General features: G+C 39.8%; 1 protein-coding gene across 1 annotated transcript in view; it reads left to right on the top strand.

Moving 5' to 3' along the window:
- The window catches only part of LOC129773974 (vesicular glutamate transporter 1), a 160,957-nt gene that overhangs the window by 108,377 nt on the left and 31,388 nt on the right, over positions 1-21,192 (top strand). The window contains exon 3 of the mRNA XM_055777652.1: positions 8,485-8,770. Coding sequence (XP_055633627.1) covers positions 8,485-8,770 — 286 coding nt within the window. The remainder of the gene's footprint in view (positions 1-8,484; positions 8,771-21,192) is intronic.

Genomic DNA, 21,192 nt, shown 5'->3' on the forward strand with positions numbered 1-21,192 from the left:
TTTCTTAACGTAGAACTACGTCTTTCAGGAAGGGTGCCAAACCGGAAAACAGGTCACGTTTTTATGAAATAAAGTTAACGTTAATAACTATTTTCATTGTGAACGAATTCTCATGATTTGCATACCAATTGAATCGGAAATTCTCTAAGATTTTTTTTATATACTATAAATTACATTTCGCTAATCTCTGGGGTTTAAATTCATGAAAACTGGAAGAACTTTCTTTTTTCCCATACATTTGTTCTGCCGATTTGTGTGCTAACCCTACCCGTATTTCGAATGCTTATAACTCGAACATTTCTTAACAGATCGGAAAGATGTTTGCATCAATTGATAGGAAATATTTCTACGTGTCTGTCACAATTAATAATATATTTTTTTTTCATTAGATGAACAATTGAATAACTGTAAAATGTCATGCGTTATCTAAACGCCCTAACTGCCAAGTTTTGATTGGTCCGATTTACGGTTCACCCAACACAGACCTCTAAATCGATGTACCTGTGGAAATCCGCTCTGCAAATATACATGCAAGTCGGGGGTATTTTTGTTCCCACCGAGCTGTGTTTCCCTAACACGGACTTCAAAATGAATGTGCCTGGGGGAGTCCGCTTTGTCAAAACGTGCAAGTCGGGGGTTTTTTTTTCCACTTAGCTATGTTTCCCTAACACGGACTTCAAAATTAATGTGTCTTTGGGAATCCGCTTTGCAAATACATGCAAGTCGGAGGTATTTTTTGGTGTTGAGTATTTTTGTACTCGCTTGTCGTTGTGCAGACTGGAATATGTTTCCCTAAAACGTACTTCAAAACTGGGAAGCCTAGGAAAATCGTCATTTCAGATACTAGAGGTGAACGAGCTTTCGAGAACTACATGAGATGTGCAATAATTTCGGAGGGAAATTTAAAATACAATGATCGTTTGACAATTCTTCCGTTCACATATTTTGGTAGTCCTAACGGGTGTTAAATAAAAAATGAGAATTTTTTCAATACCTTTCAGTAACTCAAATAAAGAGCGTAAAATTTTCTTTCTCCAAGAAAATTGCTCTTTGGGCTCCCTAGAAACAGTAGACGTGTTTGGTTTTGCTAGTTTGAATTTAGTCAAAGCAAAGATGACGTCGAAAAAGCACGTGTTCCGCGAACGCATTGTACGGTTCTACGAAGCGCATTTCCAGCAAGGAAAAAAGCTCACGGTGGCACATTTTAAGGAAGAAAATATACCTGTCAGTACGGTATATCGTATCCTGGGTTCCCTGAACGTAGAGCGGAAGGTCGGAAGTGGTCGTCCGGTGACGATAATGACGAAGCAAGGACGCAACCAGCCTGCGTGACGCCGGTCGGAAATATGGCTGCTCCCACGTATTGATCCATCGGACCCTCAAGATGGAAGGAATCGTCTGCAGGAAGAAGACGAGGTCGCCGGAGTACACGGAGGCGCAGATTGAGACGGTTAAATCACAGTGTCGGTGGATGACCAAAAAATACCGCGGGACGTCTTTCGTTTTGGACGACGAAAGCTATTTTCCGCTGTCCAAAATGCATATTCCAGGAAATGATAATTACTACTCCAGCGACAAGTCATCCACACCGCCTGAAGTGAAATACAAGTTCAAGCACAAGTTTGAAAAAAAAGGTTATGTTGTACATCGCCATTTCCGACCGGGGCATTTCAAAGTCTTGGTTTAAGCCGAGCGGTCTGGCAAACAACCAACAAATCTATCGAGAAGAGTGCCTCGATAAAATCCTGCTGCCGTTCCTGAACGAGCATCACGCGGATTGGAAGTACGTCTTCTGGCCGGACAAGGCGTCTTCTCATTACGCCAAGAAGACGCTGGCGTATCTTGAGGGGAAAAAGATACCGTTCGTGCCGAAAGATCGTAACCCAACAAACTTGCCCCAGTGCCGCCCAATAGAAGGTTTCTTTGGCTCACTCAGTGCCCTAGTGTATAAAAACAATTGGAGGGCCAAGGACACGAAGCAACTGACTACAAGAATCCGGAATTGTATCCGGAAAATGGACGTAAGTGCCGTACAACGTTCTTGTGAGAGCATCGCGACAAAGTTACGTCGAACAGCAGACCACGGCCCTTACTCAAATATTCACTGATATTTTTTTGAAGAAAATACATTATGTTATTAATAAAAAATACTGAAATCGATGAAAAAAAAATATATTTTTTTTATATGTGATTGAAAAAAATTCTCATTTTTTTATTTAACACCCGTTAGGCATCATATCAAACGTAAAAGGACGTTCATCAAATTTAGTTGTAACGAAGAACATAATCTATTACAAAAATTTCGATGCATTCTAAAATAATATTCAAAGTGGTAAACAAGTGGATTGCATAATATAATTGCGTAGTTCTACGTATGCGGTCATGTCCTAGATACAACCCTTTACAATTTTTTATTCCGGACATGAGTATGTGAGACACACATATTAGGCTGTCAAAAAAGTCCTGCGGTCCTGTTCATAAAATTAGTTACAATCATCTGATTTAAGTCAAATATGCGCCGTCTTGTTCGATGACTTGTTCCCAACGAGATTCCAACTTCATAATACCACTGTTATAGAAGCTCGCTTCCTTATTGGCAAAAAACACGGATAGCCAATTTTCACAGGCCTCTTTTGTGGCTAACTTCTGACTACCTAGCTCGTTCGCCATGGACAAAAACAGGTGGTAGTCACTTGGTGCAAGGTCCGGACTATACGGCGGATGCAAAAGAACCTCCCATCCGAGCTCCCGGAGCTACTGGCGCGTCACCAAAGAAGTGTGTGGCCTGGCGTTGTCCTGATGGAAGACAATGCGGCCTCTGTTTATCAAAGATGGCCTCTTCTTCATGAGTGCTACCTTCAAGCGGTCCAGTTGTCGGCAGTACAGGTTCGAATTGAGCGTTTGGCCATAGGGGAGCAGCTCATAATAGATTATTCCTTGACAATCCCACCAAACACACAGCAGAACCTTCCTGGCCGTTAATGAGGGCTTGGCCACCGTCTGAGCCGCTTCAGCGGGCTTCGACCACGACCGTTTGCGCTTCACGTTGTCGTAAGTGACCCACTTTTCATCGCCAGTCACCATCCGCTTCAGAAACGATTTTGTTACGATTCAGCAGCGATTTACATGCGTCGATACGGTCAAAGATGTTTTTTTGCGTCAACGTGTGTGGCACCCATACATCGAGCTTCTTTGTGAATCCAAGCTTCTTCAAATGGTTAATAACGGTTTGATGACTTATCCCCAGCTCTTGGCCGATGCTACGGCTGCTACTATGCCGGTCTTTCTCTGCAAATTCAGCGATTTTGTCGCAATTTTCGACGACAGGCCTTCCGGAGCGTGGCGCATCTTCGACAACCTCTACACCAGAACGAAAACGTTGAAACCTTCGTTGTGCGGTGGAAATGGAAACTGTATCGGGTCCATAAACTGAACAAATTTTATTGGCAGCTTGAGATGCATTTTTACCTTTGTCATAGTAGTACTGTAAAATATGTCGGATTTTCTCTTTATTTTGCTCCATATTTGCGACACTATAACTCACGAACGACTTAACCAAACAAAACACTGTCAAGGACTATATTATAGCAAAAATACCTTTCCAACAAGCTATAGTATGACTCGATACAACTAGAACTACGCGCTTACAACGACACCTCGCGGAAATACCGCAGGATTTTTTTGACAGCCTAATATTTGTTTGGATTTTTGAAACATTTTTGTCAACAGTTAGGTACTTTGCTTGACACTACACTAAACTTATACAATATTACCTATTAGTCACATAAATTTAACATGCAAAAGATGCTATGGTTCTGATATGATATTGGATATAATGGAAAAGTGTCCTGATTTAAAATCCGTCCGGAATCAAAAGCATTAACTATTTGTTTTTTTGTGTTTGTTATTTCATTGTTCATGGATTGTATTCTGGTTGATATTTTTGTTGTTTCGTATAATCTCCAACTGACTGATTTGTAAGTACAAATTCTCGAATAAGATTTAAGGGACAAATGCTCCAAACTATCTCGTGAAAGAGTCATGGAAATTACCACCATCATCAATCAAAAGATAAGATGCCCGTCGAGTTGCAGATTAGTGCACATTCTGTTTATCTCCAGGCAGCCCCAATAATACTCGGGGAAAGTTTCCAAATGACTCCCATCCTTCCCTATACTGTCGGCGCTCAGATTACGACCGAAACTATTCGCCGCAACAAACAAGAGGGATTTGATCTTCATGAGACAGAAAAAAGAAAACAACACTCCATTTCTAATGTTTGCACGAAGCAAATGTCCCGAAAGCGGATATTGGCAAACAGTATTATTAATACTGTGGAAGTAACTTAATTATGTTTGCCGAAGATAACTTCGGTGAACCAGACTTGGCGTTTTCATCGGGATTTATCGCTTCAATTGGGATGAGTTATGAGCGCATAGTGAGCAAGGAAGCCAGGAGTAGGGCAAGTTATGACGCATCAAGATGAATTGACGATTTTTGTCCGAGTGGGAAAGCGTGGTTTTTTGTCACCAGTGCAAAAATAAGCCACTGGGGGAAGTCTCCTGGAGATTGAAAATATTTATTGCATGACATTTATCACTTCAATTATCTCCTGTACGTAACCGACTGCAAGTGATCATTATTTTTTACGACGCAGCATGCACTACTGTTAAAATGAGGTGCTATTATGCTCGATGTGCTGACATCGAGGCATGTGTTGGGTCTACCTTCAGTCGAAATTTAATTGGAATGGCTCAAACAGAAAGATGAAATTAATTGAAAACGACTTCAACGGTGAACAAAAGCCTAGCTCCGACCAATGATTCGGGTAGACAAATTATCAATTACATTACATTGTCTTGTCGAGTGCTCGTTCATTTCCATCTCCCTCGCTGGGCAGGGAAGTCCCATCAACCCACACCCACGGAAACCGTCAAGTTAACGGCCTTGTTTTGTACGACCATAAACGGAACGATTCATCATCACGGTGGGAGTCGCGAGAGCGCTCCCGCTGCGAATCATGTCCTGTATTCATATTTCCTTCCCGCGAAGGGGGGCGAAGTCGGCGAACGATTTCGTCCAAGGAGAAATGGAAGCTGTTCACTAAACTCGGCGAAAGTGTGAATCTAGCGTAAAGACTGACGCGGGTGTTCTCTCGGTATCTGAGCACAGTGCTTCCTTGAGGAGGAGCTGAAGGATCCAATATACCACCGGCAATGGAGCCGCTCGGAATGAGATGGAAATGTAAAGCAATTTGTGTGTAAGGAAATGACATTAAGTGGGCTTTTTCATTTAATTTAATTTTTCTATTTACTTATCGTCTTCGCACTGTAATTCAGCTGGTTTTCTCAGACTCTAAATGGATTCCATTGTGTGGCGGGATGTTTACCTTCTCGCAGGCTTCGCTCTTGAACATTTTCTGAAAACGTTTATCAGAGTAAGTGGTCAGCAATGGGTTGATATCACCTGTGAAATAATTTCATCGTCGAAATTCTCTTTCTTGACTTGTGTGTAGGAATTTCAATTAGCATTATCTAATCATTCAGTGAATTCAATATCCATCTGAAAATTCCGTTAGGTAATTGCAAATACAGCCATTCCATGCCAGACCGATATAGTGGTTCTCAGATTTTAGCGAAAAGCGGTAATTTTGTTCTTCATCGCAAAACATTTGACCCGTATTTTTTTATTTTATCATTAGGGTGACCAGTTCCATTTTTGGGTTGTCCGAAAAATCAATTTTTTCCTCTTTTTTTTTTCCGAAAATGGCTTTTTTCAAAAATTCATAACTTTTGAACTACTAGACCGATTCAGATGATCGACACATCAAATGAAAGCCAATCACCTGGTCTTTTTTCGTTTTTGAGTTATTATTTTTCAAAGTTAACCGATGGTTCGAAAAATCAATTTTTTCCTTTTTTTTCCAACACAAAAATTCATAACTTTTGATCTACTGGACCGATTTAGATGATCGACACATAAAATTGAATCTAATTAGATAGTCTTTTTTGAAAAAAAACATTAGACTTGCGGAAAAAAATGGAATTTGATTTCGTAATTATTGATTGTATTAGTTATTGACGTAGAACTACGTCTTTCAGGAAGGGTGCCAAATCGGAAAACAGGTCACGTTTTTATGAAATAAAGTTAACGTTAATAACTATTTTCACTGTGAACGAATTCTCATGATTTGCACACCAATCGAACCGGAAATTCTCTAAGATTTGTTTGATATGCTATACATTACAATTTGCTAATCTAAACGGTTTAAATTCATGAAAACTGGAAGAACTTCCTTTTTTCCCATACATTTGTTCTGTCGATTTGTGTGCTAACCCTACCCGTATTTCGAATGCTTATAACTCGAACATTTCTTAACAGATCGGAAAGATGTTTGCATCAATTGATAGGAAATATTTCTACGCGTCTATCACAATTAATACAATATTATTTTTCATGAGATGAACAATTGAATAACTGTAAAATATCAAGCGTTATTGAAGCGCCCTAACTGCCAAGATTTGATTGGTCCGATTTACGGTTTCCCCAACACAGACATCAAAATCGATGTACCTGTGGAAATCCGCTCTGCAAATATACATGCAAGTCGGGGGTATTTTTGTTCCCACCGAGCTGTGTTTCCTTAACACGGACTTCAAAATCAATGTGCCTGGGGGAATCCGCTTTGTCAAAACATGCAAGTCGGAATTTTTTCCCACTGAGCTGTGTTTCCCTAACAGGGACTTTAAAATTAATGTGCCTGGGGGGATTCGCTTTGCAAATACATGCAAGTCGGGGGTATTTTTTGGTGTTGAATACTTTTGTACTCGCTTGTCGTTGTGCAGACCGGAATATGTTTCCCTAAAACGTACTTTCAAACTGAGAAGCCTAGGAATATCGTCATTTCAGATACTAGAGGTGAATGAACTTTCGCGGTTCGAGAACTACGTAAACATGAGATATGCAATAATGTCGGAGGGAAATGTAAAATACAATTATCGTTTGACAATTCTTCCGTTCACATATTTTTGTAGTCCTAGGCATCATATCATACGTAAAAGGACGTTCACCAAATATATTTGTAACGAAGAACATAATCTATTGTAAAAATTTCGATGCATTCTAAAATAATATTCAAAGTGGTAAGCAAGTGGATTGCACCATGCGTAGTTCTACGTATGCGGTCGTGTCCTAGATACAACCCCTTACAATTTTCATAGTTTGAATGGTTTCGGGACCAAGGATGCTATACTTTTATATTTTTTTCTTGAAAGTTGAGGTTTTTTACATAACATATCCAAAAATCAGAGATGCGTTATTTTTCGTTTTTAAGTTAGGATTTTTGAAAGTTAACATGTTTTCGGTATTGGTTCAATATATCTATGCTACTAGAATTCAATTAATTGGCAAATGTGTATTTTTTCTCAAAGGCTAGCTAATTGGCTTCAATTTGTTATATTGATCTGGACCGATTCAGATGATCAATATAACAAATTGAAGCCAATTAGCTAGCCTTAGTAGAGTTCAAAAGTAATAAATTTTTGAAAAAAGTTATATTTGGAAAGAAAGTGAAAAATGATTTTTTCGGATAACTTCAAAAAATCATAACTCAATAAAGAAAAAAAAGGCCTCTCTGGTTTCGACATATGTAATGTGGAAATTCCAGCTTTTCAGAAAAAATATTAAAAAATATAGCGCCTTTGGTCCCGAGACTATAAAAACAATAAAAAACGAATACAATCAATAATAACTAGAACATAATTCAAATTTTCTGCAGGTGTAGTGTTCAAGAAAAAAAGACCAGGTGATTGCCTTTAATTTAATATATCGATCATCTGAATCGGTCTAGTAGTTCAAAAGTTATGAATTTTTGAAAAAAGTCATTTTTGGAAAACAAAAAAAGAGGAAAAAGATGATTTTTCGGACAACCCTAAAACAGGAATGGTATTGGTACCCTACTGAAAAAATAAAAAAGGATGTTTTAATGCATCCACCATATAGTTGGAATCAGGCACCAAACGATTACCATCTTTTTCTCTCATTGCAAAATTTCCAGAGTGAGAAGAAAATGGGACCAAGAGAAGATTGAATCTGAAAGAAAAATCTATCGCTAGAGTTTTCCACCAATAAAGACTAAGACTTCTATGATAGAGACATTATGAAGCTACCTTTAGAATAGCAACAAATTTTCCAACAAAACGGTGTATATTTGACCCAAATCGGACAATCCGAAGCATATTAAAAATAGTTTCAAATTTCACCCAAAAATAATGGATTACCTTTTCCCCAACCTAATATGTGTCTTACCTGGAAAAACAGTTTTTTGTCGATAATCATTTAAACATAAAGTGGCATTATGAAGTGGCAAATACAAATTCTATTGCTCGCATTAAAAATTTCGATGACATTCTAACGAACGAAAACCCTTGATGACGTCAACTTTCTGACATTTGGTTTTTATTCTCCGTTTTTTTTTTCTTGCAGCATGCGAATCGAAAAGTTCGAAATGCCAAAGCATGGCTACGATGAGATGGACGGATGCGGCGGCAGAACCGAGCCAGCGGACGATGGCGGTCCCGATTCACCGATGTCGTTCGAGGAAATCGAACGGCCACCGCTGCGTCACGTGGACAAATACGTCCGGGCGGAGTGTCCCTGCATCAAAACGACCCGCTATACGGTGGCCCTGATGGCCTGTCTGGGGTTTATCATATCCTTCGGCATGCGCTGCAACCTGGGCATGGCTAAGCTGGGAAGAGATGCAAAAGATGTAAGTTAATGAGTTGTTATCAGCGCGATGGAATCACGCTTCTGCATCGAGCGTTGATTCGTTCCGAGCAGTTGGTCACGTGCCAACAACTGGCAAATGGGGGAAGGATTCACCGATGATCCGACCGAATGAGTAACTGCCGTTTGCCGTTTGTGAATTGTAGACAAAGTACGATGAAACGACGAATGGAATTCCGGATACGACTATTTTATGTTTTGATGGGGTCATTCCATTATCTGATAACACATGAGTTAATTATAGTTTCATGATGCATTGTCCGTTTCTGAAAGTTATATTCAAAACATCTAAACCAAAAACGAAAGTTTTATGCACTACTTTCGCTTGTTTGTACATCGCGTGAAAAAGTGGAATCATTGTCCGGAAACAATGTCCCCAGTTCGATAGTTACCAACACGTGTGCATTTTTATGACGATGTTTTATCGTTTTGCTGTCGATTGCGGAGCGACTAATGAATATATGAAAATGATGGTAATGAGCCAGTCGTGCACAATGGAAGAAAATCTCCGATCGAAACGGCTGACGATGCGGCCGCCCGATGAAATGACAAAAAGGACCAGCGGGTGATTGGGGGTGGGCATAGACGAGGCGAACGAATACAAACCAAAAAAAATATATGAAATTTTATGAAGTCGAACATAATGGAAGCATTTATTCCGTAATACGGCGACAAAAGATGATAATTTTTTATTCATAGCGCAGCTCACGACGTTTTGGAGAAGAAGATCCGTTTTCTTTTCATTGGGTTTGAATTTAGGGGCGACAATAAAAGCACCACGTCACAAGAGGGTGGAAGCGGATAAACCGGATGAAGCAGCAGACTGACAAACGGCTGCTATGGTTCTGTTCTGGCGCCGCCCCGACGGCGAACTGTTCTTGCGTATGGATTTCGGTTGGAGCTTCAAATGGATTGAATCGAGTACCCGAGTCATCGAGGGGTGATTTCGATCAAGTGCGATATACTTCCGGTTGCTTCCGGAACGACGTTGTGACAGGAAATGGAAGTTCATTGAATGTTTGGTGATGATATGTAGTGAATAAGTTTAGGGGCGATGAAAGCTTCAACTTGAACTAAAAAAAATCACTATTTCAATGCTAAGAGAATACATACTTTTACACCAGAAAATTGTTCACTTCTCAGTGCTTGTAATGAGAACAAGGCGGAGAGACTTCATGTTAAGCCAGAATCCTCATGTGAAGGAACAGGATTTGTTCCTTCAATTTCCCTGTAAGTGATCGTTTGACTAGACAGGGTGAGTCCTGCTTCAACCACACTTTAACGCTCATCGATGTGGATATGTGATATAAACGAATCTGCCTCACCAGATTGGTTCTTCAGGCATCGGTTCACGAAGACCTGAGGCTTCTGCACGTTCTCTGCTGGTACGCCCCACGTCTCACATGCGTAAAGCAGCACTGAACCATGTCTTCCTCACACTCGCTTGTATTAGTACTTAGTTTGTGAATGACACGCCTTGACTACATTTTTTTTCCAAAATATATATTTTTATCAAGGCTCATATGGCGTTAGCCTGACGGGGCCGGAGTTCAATATTTTGACAGTTTTTCTTATTATCTATGTTAGTAATATGTAACCGATTACTCGCGGTCGGCTCGAGGTTAGTATTACAAGTGTTCTCGTAATTGGGATGTTGCTGTCTCCAATGCTCTGTACGTGTGCCCGACACGGGATACTTCCTATTGGGATGCAGCTGACCATTAATCAGCAATGCCCCCCTAGTATGTACCCCATATCTAGCGTGGTGCGTCTTCTCGACTCGAGGAATCCAGGATAGAATGGTCACTAGCCGGCGCAATCATCAGCTCGTGTAGAGTTGGTATAGAGGTATAGATGAAGCAGAAGATCAGGATCACGGCTACCTAAGATATCCCGGACGGGGATATCCGATTGTCTGCCTTTTGCTCTCAGTGCTCTAGAGAGCTGAGAGCGAGCAGCATGGAACCGGATACATGACCAGACAATATGCTCGATGTCGTGGTAGCCATCGCCAAAATCACAAAGATTGTTTGCTGCGAGCCCAATGCGATAGACTGCCTTGACTACATGCTGAGTCCAAAAATTCGCGTGTACTAGTGCAAGTCGGAAGACATTTTCTTAACGAAGAATCCTTGGCTAGAACGGGAATTGATAAATCTACCGGAAATAATGATAATAAATTGTATCTTTTACCAGTGACATTTGTTTCTCTGCAGTTTACTTCTAGTCATTCAATCATATCGTTGACATAACTAATATTTCGTTATCCATATAACAGTTCGGCTGAAAAGTTCATAAGGTTGACGTCTAGATGGCACCTCTTGCAAAAATCTACTTGACTATCACAAAGCACCATCTTATTTATTTAATTATTTATTTAAATCAAAACGTTTGTCTTTGAGCACATAGCTCTTAGAGACTGTCCGAATATATATACAGTATTATTACAGGAGTACAAAAAACAATCCTATTTGAATTTTGAATTTAATTGACAAACTAGTAACAAAAAATTAAGAGACATTACAAACTTATGCAGAGGACTGTTCAATTAGAAACAAAGCTTTCAGTTTGGATTTGAAATTAATTTCTGGAAGCACTTTTAGTTCTTGCTAAAGATTGTTGTACAGAGCAGTTGCCCAATTAACCGCAGAGTTCTGTCAGAATGTTTTCGTATACCGTCTGTGGAATAGCAAACGATCTCTTCCTCTGGTGTTATACTGATGTGATGTGATGATGTGATGATGATATGCGTACAGACGGAACAAGTATACACATTTTGAACGGTCAGTATATTGTGTTTCGAGTGGATGAACGCAGTTGAAGTTCTTCGATGATAACCAAAGAGGTTTTTGATCGCCTTATTCTGAATCGTTTGCAAGGATTTCAGTGCTGTAACATTGGCAGTTCCCCATACTATATATATACCGTACATGAGGTAGCTATGGAATAAAGTGAAGTACAGATTCCGTTTCGTTTCCAGTGGTACGAGATTCGCAATTCACCTGAAGACACCAGCAACTTGAACAAGTTTGGAGCTCAACTTAGTAATGTGTTCATCCCATTTTATTTTTTCATCGAGTAATACACCCAAATATTTGAACACCTTAACTCTTTCGATGACGTTACCTCCGTAGCGAAACTCGATGTTGTTTTTTGCTGGAACGTTGAATAACATGTATTTCGTTTTCGAAATATTCACTGTAAGTTTATGCTGATTCATCCACCTATGAAGCACTATCTGGTCCTGGTTAATCAGCTACTGGAGTTCATTACAGTTTGCCCCGGCGTAAATTAACACGATGTCGTCTGCATACATGGACAAGATTTCATGAAGAGATAAGTTTTTTTAAGTTGTTGGTGTAACAGTTGAGCAGTGTTGGTCCTAGTGTACTCCCTTGAACAACTCCAAAGTCAACGGAATGCTGCGAACTACTGATACCTTTATCGCAAAGATACTGTTTACGATTGTTGAGAAAATCTCTGAACCACTTACAACGCCAAGCTCATTCAAACGACGGAGAAGAATTTTTCGAGCACAAGTGTCAAAAGCCTTGCTTAGATCAAGAAACACTGCTGCAATTTTGTTGTTGTTGATTGTTGAAACGACATCGAATAAAGCAGCTTGTGTATCAGAGTTCGGGCGAAATCCGTATTGCCGAGGTGAGAGAAGGCTGTGACCATCAAAATGCTCCATGAGCTGTTTATTAACAGCTTTTCGGAGAATTTTGTCGACTACACAAGGAATCGAAATTGGCCTGAATTCTGAGATATTACTAAGGGTTGACAATTTCGGAATTGCAACCACCTTCGATATTTTCAGATCAGATGGTATTCGAGACTGAAGGAGTGAGGAGTTAACTATGTCGGATATGTTCGGCGACAATTCTTCACAGAATTCCTTGAGAATTTTTGACTGGATTTCATCATAGCCAGTAGATGCTGTTGCTGGGAGCGCATTGATAAACTCTTTTACATCTGATGGCCCAACAGTGGTGAAGTTGAGCGAAGCATTAGTTTGTTCACAGAATGGTCCCAGATCCACATATAGTATCTTCTCCACTAGTTGTGCGCCAGCTGTTGCGAAGTATTTGTTCGCATTTTCAAGCACACATAGTCTATCTTCCAAGGTATCACACTTTCCGGTAATTGCATCACAGTTTTTGTTCGTACCTACAACTTGCTTTATAGTGTTCCAAGTTTTTGATACACTTCCCCTAGTTCGCTCAAACTTATTAGCAAAGTATTCTTTCATTTTACTTCGCTTCATGTATATCACTTTTCTACACCAGTCACAGTATACGCTCCGGACGAAGTTATCAGATCTGTTTTTGCGATGTTTTGCATACCAGTAATTTTCCACGGTTTTGAATGTCTGCGAGCCACTGTTGATGCTGGTATGCGTCTCGATGAATCTCCCTGAGCTTGTTGAAATCTTGAGATGAACGAAGTGTAGTTAGTTTCCACACCGACTCGTTGCTATCGGGTGCTGTAGCAGGATCTCAAGAAAACGGTTGATGTTGATTTTCGGGTGAACTTCTCTCATTTGCGGCAAGCTAGTTATCTTGTAGTCAGCTTCAACGAAAATAGCATCGTGGTCGAATAAACTGTACTGCAGATGATGTACTGTTGTTTGGATTGCTGTGTTGTTAGTGATGATGTGATCCAGACACGCTTCATATCGGGTCGGAGTAGTGTCACAGAAATTAAATCCATTTGAAAGAATCATAGTTGTATATTTCTGCACGGTAGTGTTGGTTCGCAGCAAATCGATGTTGAAATCTCCGCACAAGATCATGGTGTTTTGTCCTCGTCGAGTGAGAAATCCATCTAGCAGTTCTTTGAATCCATCCACAGCTGTGACAAGTGTTTGGGGTGGCCTATATACACAGGTCAAAACAATCTTTTTAACGTAGGACTACGTCTTTCATTTCTATACTGGGGTGTAAGTTCAAAGTTTCGAAAACAAAAGCGTTACGCCGGAGAACGAGATTTCGAGCGTTAATAACTCCTAAAAAACTGAACGAAATGGTATGATAAACACTTCATTCGAAACATAAAATGTCTACGCGTTCTATGCTTGTTAATTTTTGACCCAAAAGCTTGTTTCAATAGCCTTAACATTGTTTTCAAAACATGCTATTAAAATCACACCAATCGGTATAAAAGCGAGTGTCGCTCGGAAATCCGCTCGGTTATGAATGCGCATAGTGATGTCTAAATTTTTCATTTATTCGATTGTCGATTATTCGTTGGGGCATTTTTCAATATTCGATTCATTCGAATAATCGCCTTTCAATATTCGATTAATCGAGCGAATATTTATTTCTTGCAATAATCGCGTATCACGTTGTTTTTCTGGTCGCGTGGTCTATCCAGTTGTCGATGTTACTTGATTGGATAAAAAATGTTGGATGAAAAAAATATATAGTCTGATTCTTTACCTAGAAATGCAATAACCTCAAGAAAAATTGCTTTTTTCATTAATCGCGATTACAGTGACAATTATTCGATGTATTTATATTTTGATTTTGAATTATTCGATACAAAATTACTTGATTATGATTTCAGATATTCGATTATTTGAATGAATCGAACGATTAACCTATGTCTCTAATTGCGCAACGATCTAGGTACCATCGCTGGAATGAATGTAAGTTTCCCTAACACAGACTTCAAAACCATGGAGTCAGGGAAAATCGGGATTGTAAAATAGAGGCAAGCAGCAGGTACTTTTGTACTCGCTTGCATTTTTGCAAATTGGAATGTTTCCCTAATACAGATTTCAAAACCATGAAGCCTGGGGAAATCGGCATTGCAAAATAGATACAAGTTGTGAAAACTTTTGTAATCGCTTCCGTTTCTGCAAATCGGAAGGTATCCCTAACACAGATTTCTAACCCATGGAGCGTGGGGAAATTAGCATTGCAAATGAGATGCAAGCTGCGAGTATTTTTGTACTCGCTGCCTTTTTGCAAACCGGGATGTGTTTTCCCAACACAGATTCCGAAACCAATAAGTTGGGAAAATCGGCATTGCAGATCTCGGCAGTACTTTTATACCCCCATGCAGTTTTTACACTCCGAAATTCGTTTTGATGAAACGGTCTACAAAAGCGGGTACCAATGCAACGCTTTAGCTCGGTTATTCAAGACTGCATGTACCTTCATATCGACAGCTCACTGAACTTCCTCGCATACCGTTTCCTCCTCCTCGCCTCGATGATCGCGCGAAGCGAATAAGCAATGATAATTGAGAAGTGACATAGAATTTTTCGATTTCGTTTCGAGACCATGTCTCTGTTATCAGAAGAACGTCCATTCGGCATGGAGTATCATCCAGTAGTACTTCCAGTTCGGTAAGTTTATCTCGTAGACTTCTGGCGTTAAAATAGAACAATTTGAGACTATTCCTTCTTTTGATTTTGAGGCCATTAATAGTGGTTGATGGTCGTGTGTTCGATTGAGACGGTAGTTGGTGGTTCTGATCATTTGATGTATTCATTCAGAGCGTCACATGACAAGACTTCTCTAACACTACCTTCTTCTGTTTTTCGCACCAACAATCTACCGTCTCTGAGCCAGGCAAATTTTATTTACCATCGCGTTTCAGGTCTCTCGATAACTTGAACAAGTACCGATTTCGCTTTGTCAACACCTCGTTGATGTAGACGTTTACAGCGCGCATATTCTCGTTATTCATGTTCAACACAGCAGTAGTCAGGTCTCTTTTGCTCCTCTTTTTTGTCATTATATCGTCCCTTTTCTCCTTACTGTGAAATCTAACCTGGATAGATGGATGCACTTGAGATTTCGTTGACGCATGGGCAGGCGTCCGGAAGATCTCATTGACTTCATCCTTCCGTAGTTCGACTCCAATCTCTCCGCAAATAGTATTAACTATTTTGAACAGATGTTCACCTTCCATCGCCGAAATGTTCGATATTTCTAGAGAATGGTTTAGTTTTTCTTGCTTTTGTTTGTCGATTTCAATTTCACACCATTCTACTTTTCTTCGCAGCTCATCATTTTGTTCTCGGAATTGCTGTTGCTCGTCCATTAGGGTTTTATTTGTGGTTCGAATCTCATCAAGTGCGACTTGAATATTGCGTACCTCAGAGATTACTTCTTGCTGCCAGCTAATCAAATTGTCCAGCTTGGCTTCAATCCTCCCAATTCCAATTTCCAGATAAGACGAATCAGCATCTCTTCCATTACTGCGTGGTGTAGACAACAACGGTGGATCAGCCATGTTGATCGTACTTCATCTGATCCTATTTCGCTTTTTCTTGCAAGGAACGCAAAACCAAAAATTTAACGGGAACCGTTTGGATTTCCTGATATGCCGCATCAGATAACGATGTGCAGGCCTTGTGGAACCACTGTTTACACCTTCCGTCGCACTGTTAAGGCTTTCCGTTTCGCGAATTATCATTTTTCTTGCACTTCGTACACGGTTGAACTGATTAGTTCGCCATCTTTCAATGGATACGTGTCAAAATTTAACAGCAATCGTTCGATTGGTTCGTGAGTTACAGCATTGAGAGTAAAGCAACTTTTGTTATTGTGAAAAAATGGAAAAATCACAAATCAATGAAAACGTATAAAATTGCATGAATTGGAATTCGAATTCCACCGTATTCTCCAGATCTGGCCCCCAGCGACTATTTTCTGTTCGCAGACCTGAAGAGAACGCTCGCTGGCAAGAAATTTAAGACCAATGCACAATGATCCACGCCTTTTCTGAGTTACGTTAGGGTCACCATGAAAAAAAAAGTTGTTTTGCTCTAACTTTTATATTTCAAATTATACATAAAAACTGTCTTCAGAAGACTATTAGAGCTTACTAATACAAACATTTTGCTATGCAGAACTTGTCAATATCTCAACTTCACTCAAAGTTATTGATATTTCTTCCCAAAAAACACGCTCTTTTCATTTGTTTTTCATTCTTTCTGAGACAAACCTAAAAAATGTTTGTTGACGGAATTTGAAAGAGCATATTTCAGTCTACATGATGTGTGATTTTCAATACTCTGTTGTTTTTTGTGTTTGAGAAAATTAAAATTGATATCATGAGTTTTTGGGTAAAAAAACATCAATAACTTTGAGTATGATTACGATATTGACAAGTTCTTCATCACAAAATGTTGTAATTGATGAGCGCCAAAAGTCTTACAAAGACAGTTTTGATGTAGAATTTGAAATATAAAACTTAAAGCAAAAAAAAACCCGTTTTTTCATGATTACCCTAATGCAACTTAGATAGAAGGCACCAAAAACAACTTTGTGGGAAATATTTGTTTTTTAGACAAAATCTTCAACAAAGTTTGTTACATATGACAGAGCGTTCATTTTTATGTTGTCACAAAGAGGGTGACCAAAATTGTCGATGAAATAAAAAATAACTTACATTCTTATCTTTATAGATAGAGATAAACATAGTTCGACAATGTTGTAACCCCAGTTATTTTGAACAACTTTGCAGAACAAAGCTTTTTTCTATCTTTTAATATGTATAAATCTCACGTACTCAGAGTTCAGCGGAATTTGCGTAGCCACCCTCGAAGCTTCTGGGGATTTATCAACAGTAACACGAAAAACTCGAGCATTCCGTCCACCGTGATTCTTGATGGGTAAGAGCCAGCATCCCCTGACGACGCGTGTGAAATGTTTGCGACACATTTTGCGTCAATCTTCGAACAAAGAACAACTTGTGACGTTGATGCGACATCTGCTGCATCTGATACACCGGCTGACTTCTTGGATCTATTCACATTTACAGTAACTCCAGCTATGGTGCATTCAGCAACGAGAAAACTGAAGAACTCGCTTACTCCTGGTCCGGATGGAATCCCGGCGGTGGTGTTCGGTCGGTGTTCAGCGGCGTTAGCTGAGCCTGTTGCAGCCATTTTCAATGCATCTTTTGAGCAAGGTAAATTCCCAACATTATGGAGGGAGTCATCTATGTTTCCTGCCTTCAAGGCGGGGGACAAGCGGGATGTAAGAAACTATCGTGGTATCACCAGTCTTTCGGCGGCGTCCAAGTTGTTCGAGATTATTTTGAGTGAAGTAGTCTTGAATCGCTCGAAACGGTACACATCAACTGACCAGCATGGATTTATTCCTGGGCGATCGGTAACTACCAACCCTCTAGATTTCACTGGTACTTGCATCAACGCACTGGAGAAAACAGTGCAAGTGCACGTAATATATACGGATCTGAAAGCTGCATTCGATAAGATTGACAACAAAAACCTGCTCTGCAAACTTTCGCGACTTGGAGCATCCGAGCATCTAATAACGTGGTTGAAATCGTACTTGACTGGAAGAACACTTCGGATGCGACTTGGCTCGTGTATCTCTTCCGCGTTCAGTAGCACTTCCGGCGTACCGCAGGGAAGCAACCTGGGACCACTTCTGTTCACGTTGTTCTTCAACGATGTGGCAGCTCTGCTGGGAGTCAGATGCAAACTGATTTATGCTGATGACCTTAAACTGTATGTTGTTGTTTACTTTATTGAGGATTGCCATCGTCTTCAGACTTTGCTGAATACTTTCGTTGATTGGTGCCATCGCAATAAACTCAATATCAGCGTTCCAAAATGTGCGGTGATGACGTTCCACCGCTCTATGAACCCAATCCTCTACGATTACTCTGTTGAAAATGTTACGCTGCGCAGAGTAGATCGTGTAACAGACCTTGGTGTTCTATTGGACCCGAAGTTGCCCGAACATCGATGAATGTTACTAGCCTTGGACACGCTGGAAGACAGAAGGAAACTGCACCGGCAGGTACTCTTAGCGAAACTCCTGAACGGTGAAGTGGACTACCCTCAGCTACTTGCACAACTTGACTTCCATGTTCCCCGAAGGACTTTGCGCAATCATCCCTGCTACAGCCAAGTTTCCATCGAACTCTATACGGCTATCATGAACCGATGATAGCGATGATTCGTGAATTTTGTTTGGTGGAATCTGCGCTCGAGTTTGGGGAATCGTCAAACCGATTTAGGAATAGATTGAGGAGAGCATGACTGTTTTTATCTGTGTATTTATGTAAAGTTTTATGCATGTAAACTAGTCTAAGTTTTTATTCATTAACACACTCACATTGTCGGATGAATTATACAATATACAATAATCGATTTAGCGCTTTTTTTATAAGTTGCATTAGGGTGACCATGAAAAAACGAGTTTTTTTGCTTTAACTTTTATATTTCAAATTCTACATTTTGATGTAGAATTTGAAATATAAAAAATGCCTTTTTCTAAAAGTCGTACGAAGACAGTTTTGACTGTCTTCGTACGACTTTTAGAGCTTATCAATTACAACATTTTGTAATGCAGAACTTGTCAATATCTTAATCCTATTCAAAGTTATTTATGTTTTCTACCCAAAAACTCATGATTTCAATTTTAATTTACTCGAACTCAAAAAATAAAATAGTGTTGAAAATCACACATCATGTAGAGTGAAATATGCTCTTTCAAATGCCGTCAATAAACTTTGTTCATGTTTGCCTCAGAAAGAAAGACAAACAATTGAAGAGAGCTTATTTTTGGAGAAGAAATATCAATAACTTTGAGTGATGTTGAGATATTGAAGTTCTGCATCGAAAAATGTTTGTATTAGTAAGCTCTTAAAGTCTTTCTAAGACAGTTTGTATGTAGAGTTAGAAATATTAGGCTGTCAAAAAATTCCTGTGGTATTTTTTTTTTTGAATTTTCATTTGTTCATAAAATTAGTTACAATCATCTGTTTTAAGTCAAATATGCGCTGTTTTGTTCGATGACTTGTTCCCAACGAGATGCCAACTTCATAATACCCCTGTTATAGAAGCTCGCTTCCTTATTGGCAAAAAACTCGGATAGCCAATTTTCACAGGCCTCTTTTGTGGCTAGCTTCTGACTACCTAGCTCGTTCGCCATGGACAAAAACAGGTGGTAGTCACTTGGTGCAAGGTCCGGACTATACGGCGGATGCAAAAGAACCTCCCATCCGAGCTACCGGAGCTTCTGGCGCGTCACCAATAAAGTGTGTGGCCTGGCGTTGTCCTAATGGAAGACAATGCGGCCTCTGTTTATCAAAGATGGCCTCTTCTTCATGAGTGCTACCTTCAAGCGGTCCAGTTGTTGGCAGTACAGGTCCGAATTGAGCGTTTGGCCATAGGGAAGCAGCTCATAATAGATTATTCCTTGACAATCCCACCAAACACACAGCAGAACCTTCCTGGCCGTTAATGAGGGCTTGGCCACCGTCTGAGCCGCTTCAGCGGGCTTCGACCACGACCGTTTGCGCTTCACGTTGTCGTAAGTGACCCACTTTTCATCGCCGGTCACCATCCGCTTCAGAAACGGGACGATTTTGTTGCGATTCACATGCGTCGATACGGTCAAAGATGTTTTTTTGCGTCAACGTGTGTGGCACCCATACATCGAGATTCTTTGTGAATCCAAGCTTCTTCGGTGGAAATGGAATCCAAGCTTCTGCGGTGGAAATGGAAACTGTATCGGGTCCATAAACTGAACAAATTTTATTGGCAGCTTAAGATGCATTTTTGCCTTTGTCATAGTAGTTCTGTAAAATATGTCGGATTTTCTCTTTATTTTGCTCCATATTTGCGACACTATAACTCACTAACGACATAACCAAACAAAGCACTGTCAAGGACTATATTATAGCGCGCAAAAATACCTTTCCAACAAGCTATAGTATGACTCGATACAATGAATACAACTAGAACTACGCGCTTACAACGACACCTCTCGGTAATACCGCAGGACTTTTTTGACAGCCTAATATAAATGTTAGAGCAAAAAAAAAATTTTTTCATGGTGACCCTAACGTAACTTAGAAAAAAGGCGCTATATCGGTTATTTCAAGAGATAGAAAAAAAAACTTTGTTCTACAAAGATGTCTCAAATAACTGGGACTACAACATTATCGAACAACATTACAATATACAACATTATCGAACTATGTTTACCTCTATCTATAAAGATAAGAAGATCGATGAAATAACGACAATTTTGGTCACCCTATTTTGATAACATAAAAATGAGCGCTCTATCATATGTAACAACTTTGTCGAGAACAGTTTTTGTCTAGAGAATAACTGTCGAGCTCAAAATGCTAATTTCCACTTAAATACATCTCCTGGACCATTGTGCAATGATGAAGTGATTACTGAAGCTGAGGCCTATTTTGGAAAAACCGAAAGAGTACTATAAAAATGGTATCGAAAAGTTGCAAGATCGTCATAATCGCTGTATCGTCATCAACGGCAATTATGTTGAGTAATAACATTGAATTTTGCAAAAAAAAATAGTTTTACTGTGTTACCTTATAAACTTTTCAGCCGAACTGTTATATATACAGCCATTCCATGCCAAACCGATATAGTGG

The sequence above is a fragment of the Toxorhynchites rutilus genome, chromosome 3 (assembly GCF_029784135.1).
Source record: "Toxorhynchites rutilus septentrionalis strain SRP chromosome 3, ASM2978413v1, whole genome shotgun sequence".
NCBI classification, from domain to species: domain Eukaryota; kingdom Metazoa; phylum Arthropoda; class Insecta; order Diptera; family Culicidae; genus Toxorhynchites; species Toxorhynchites rutilus.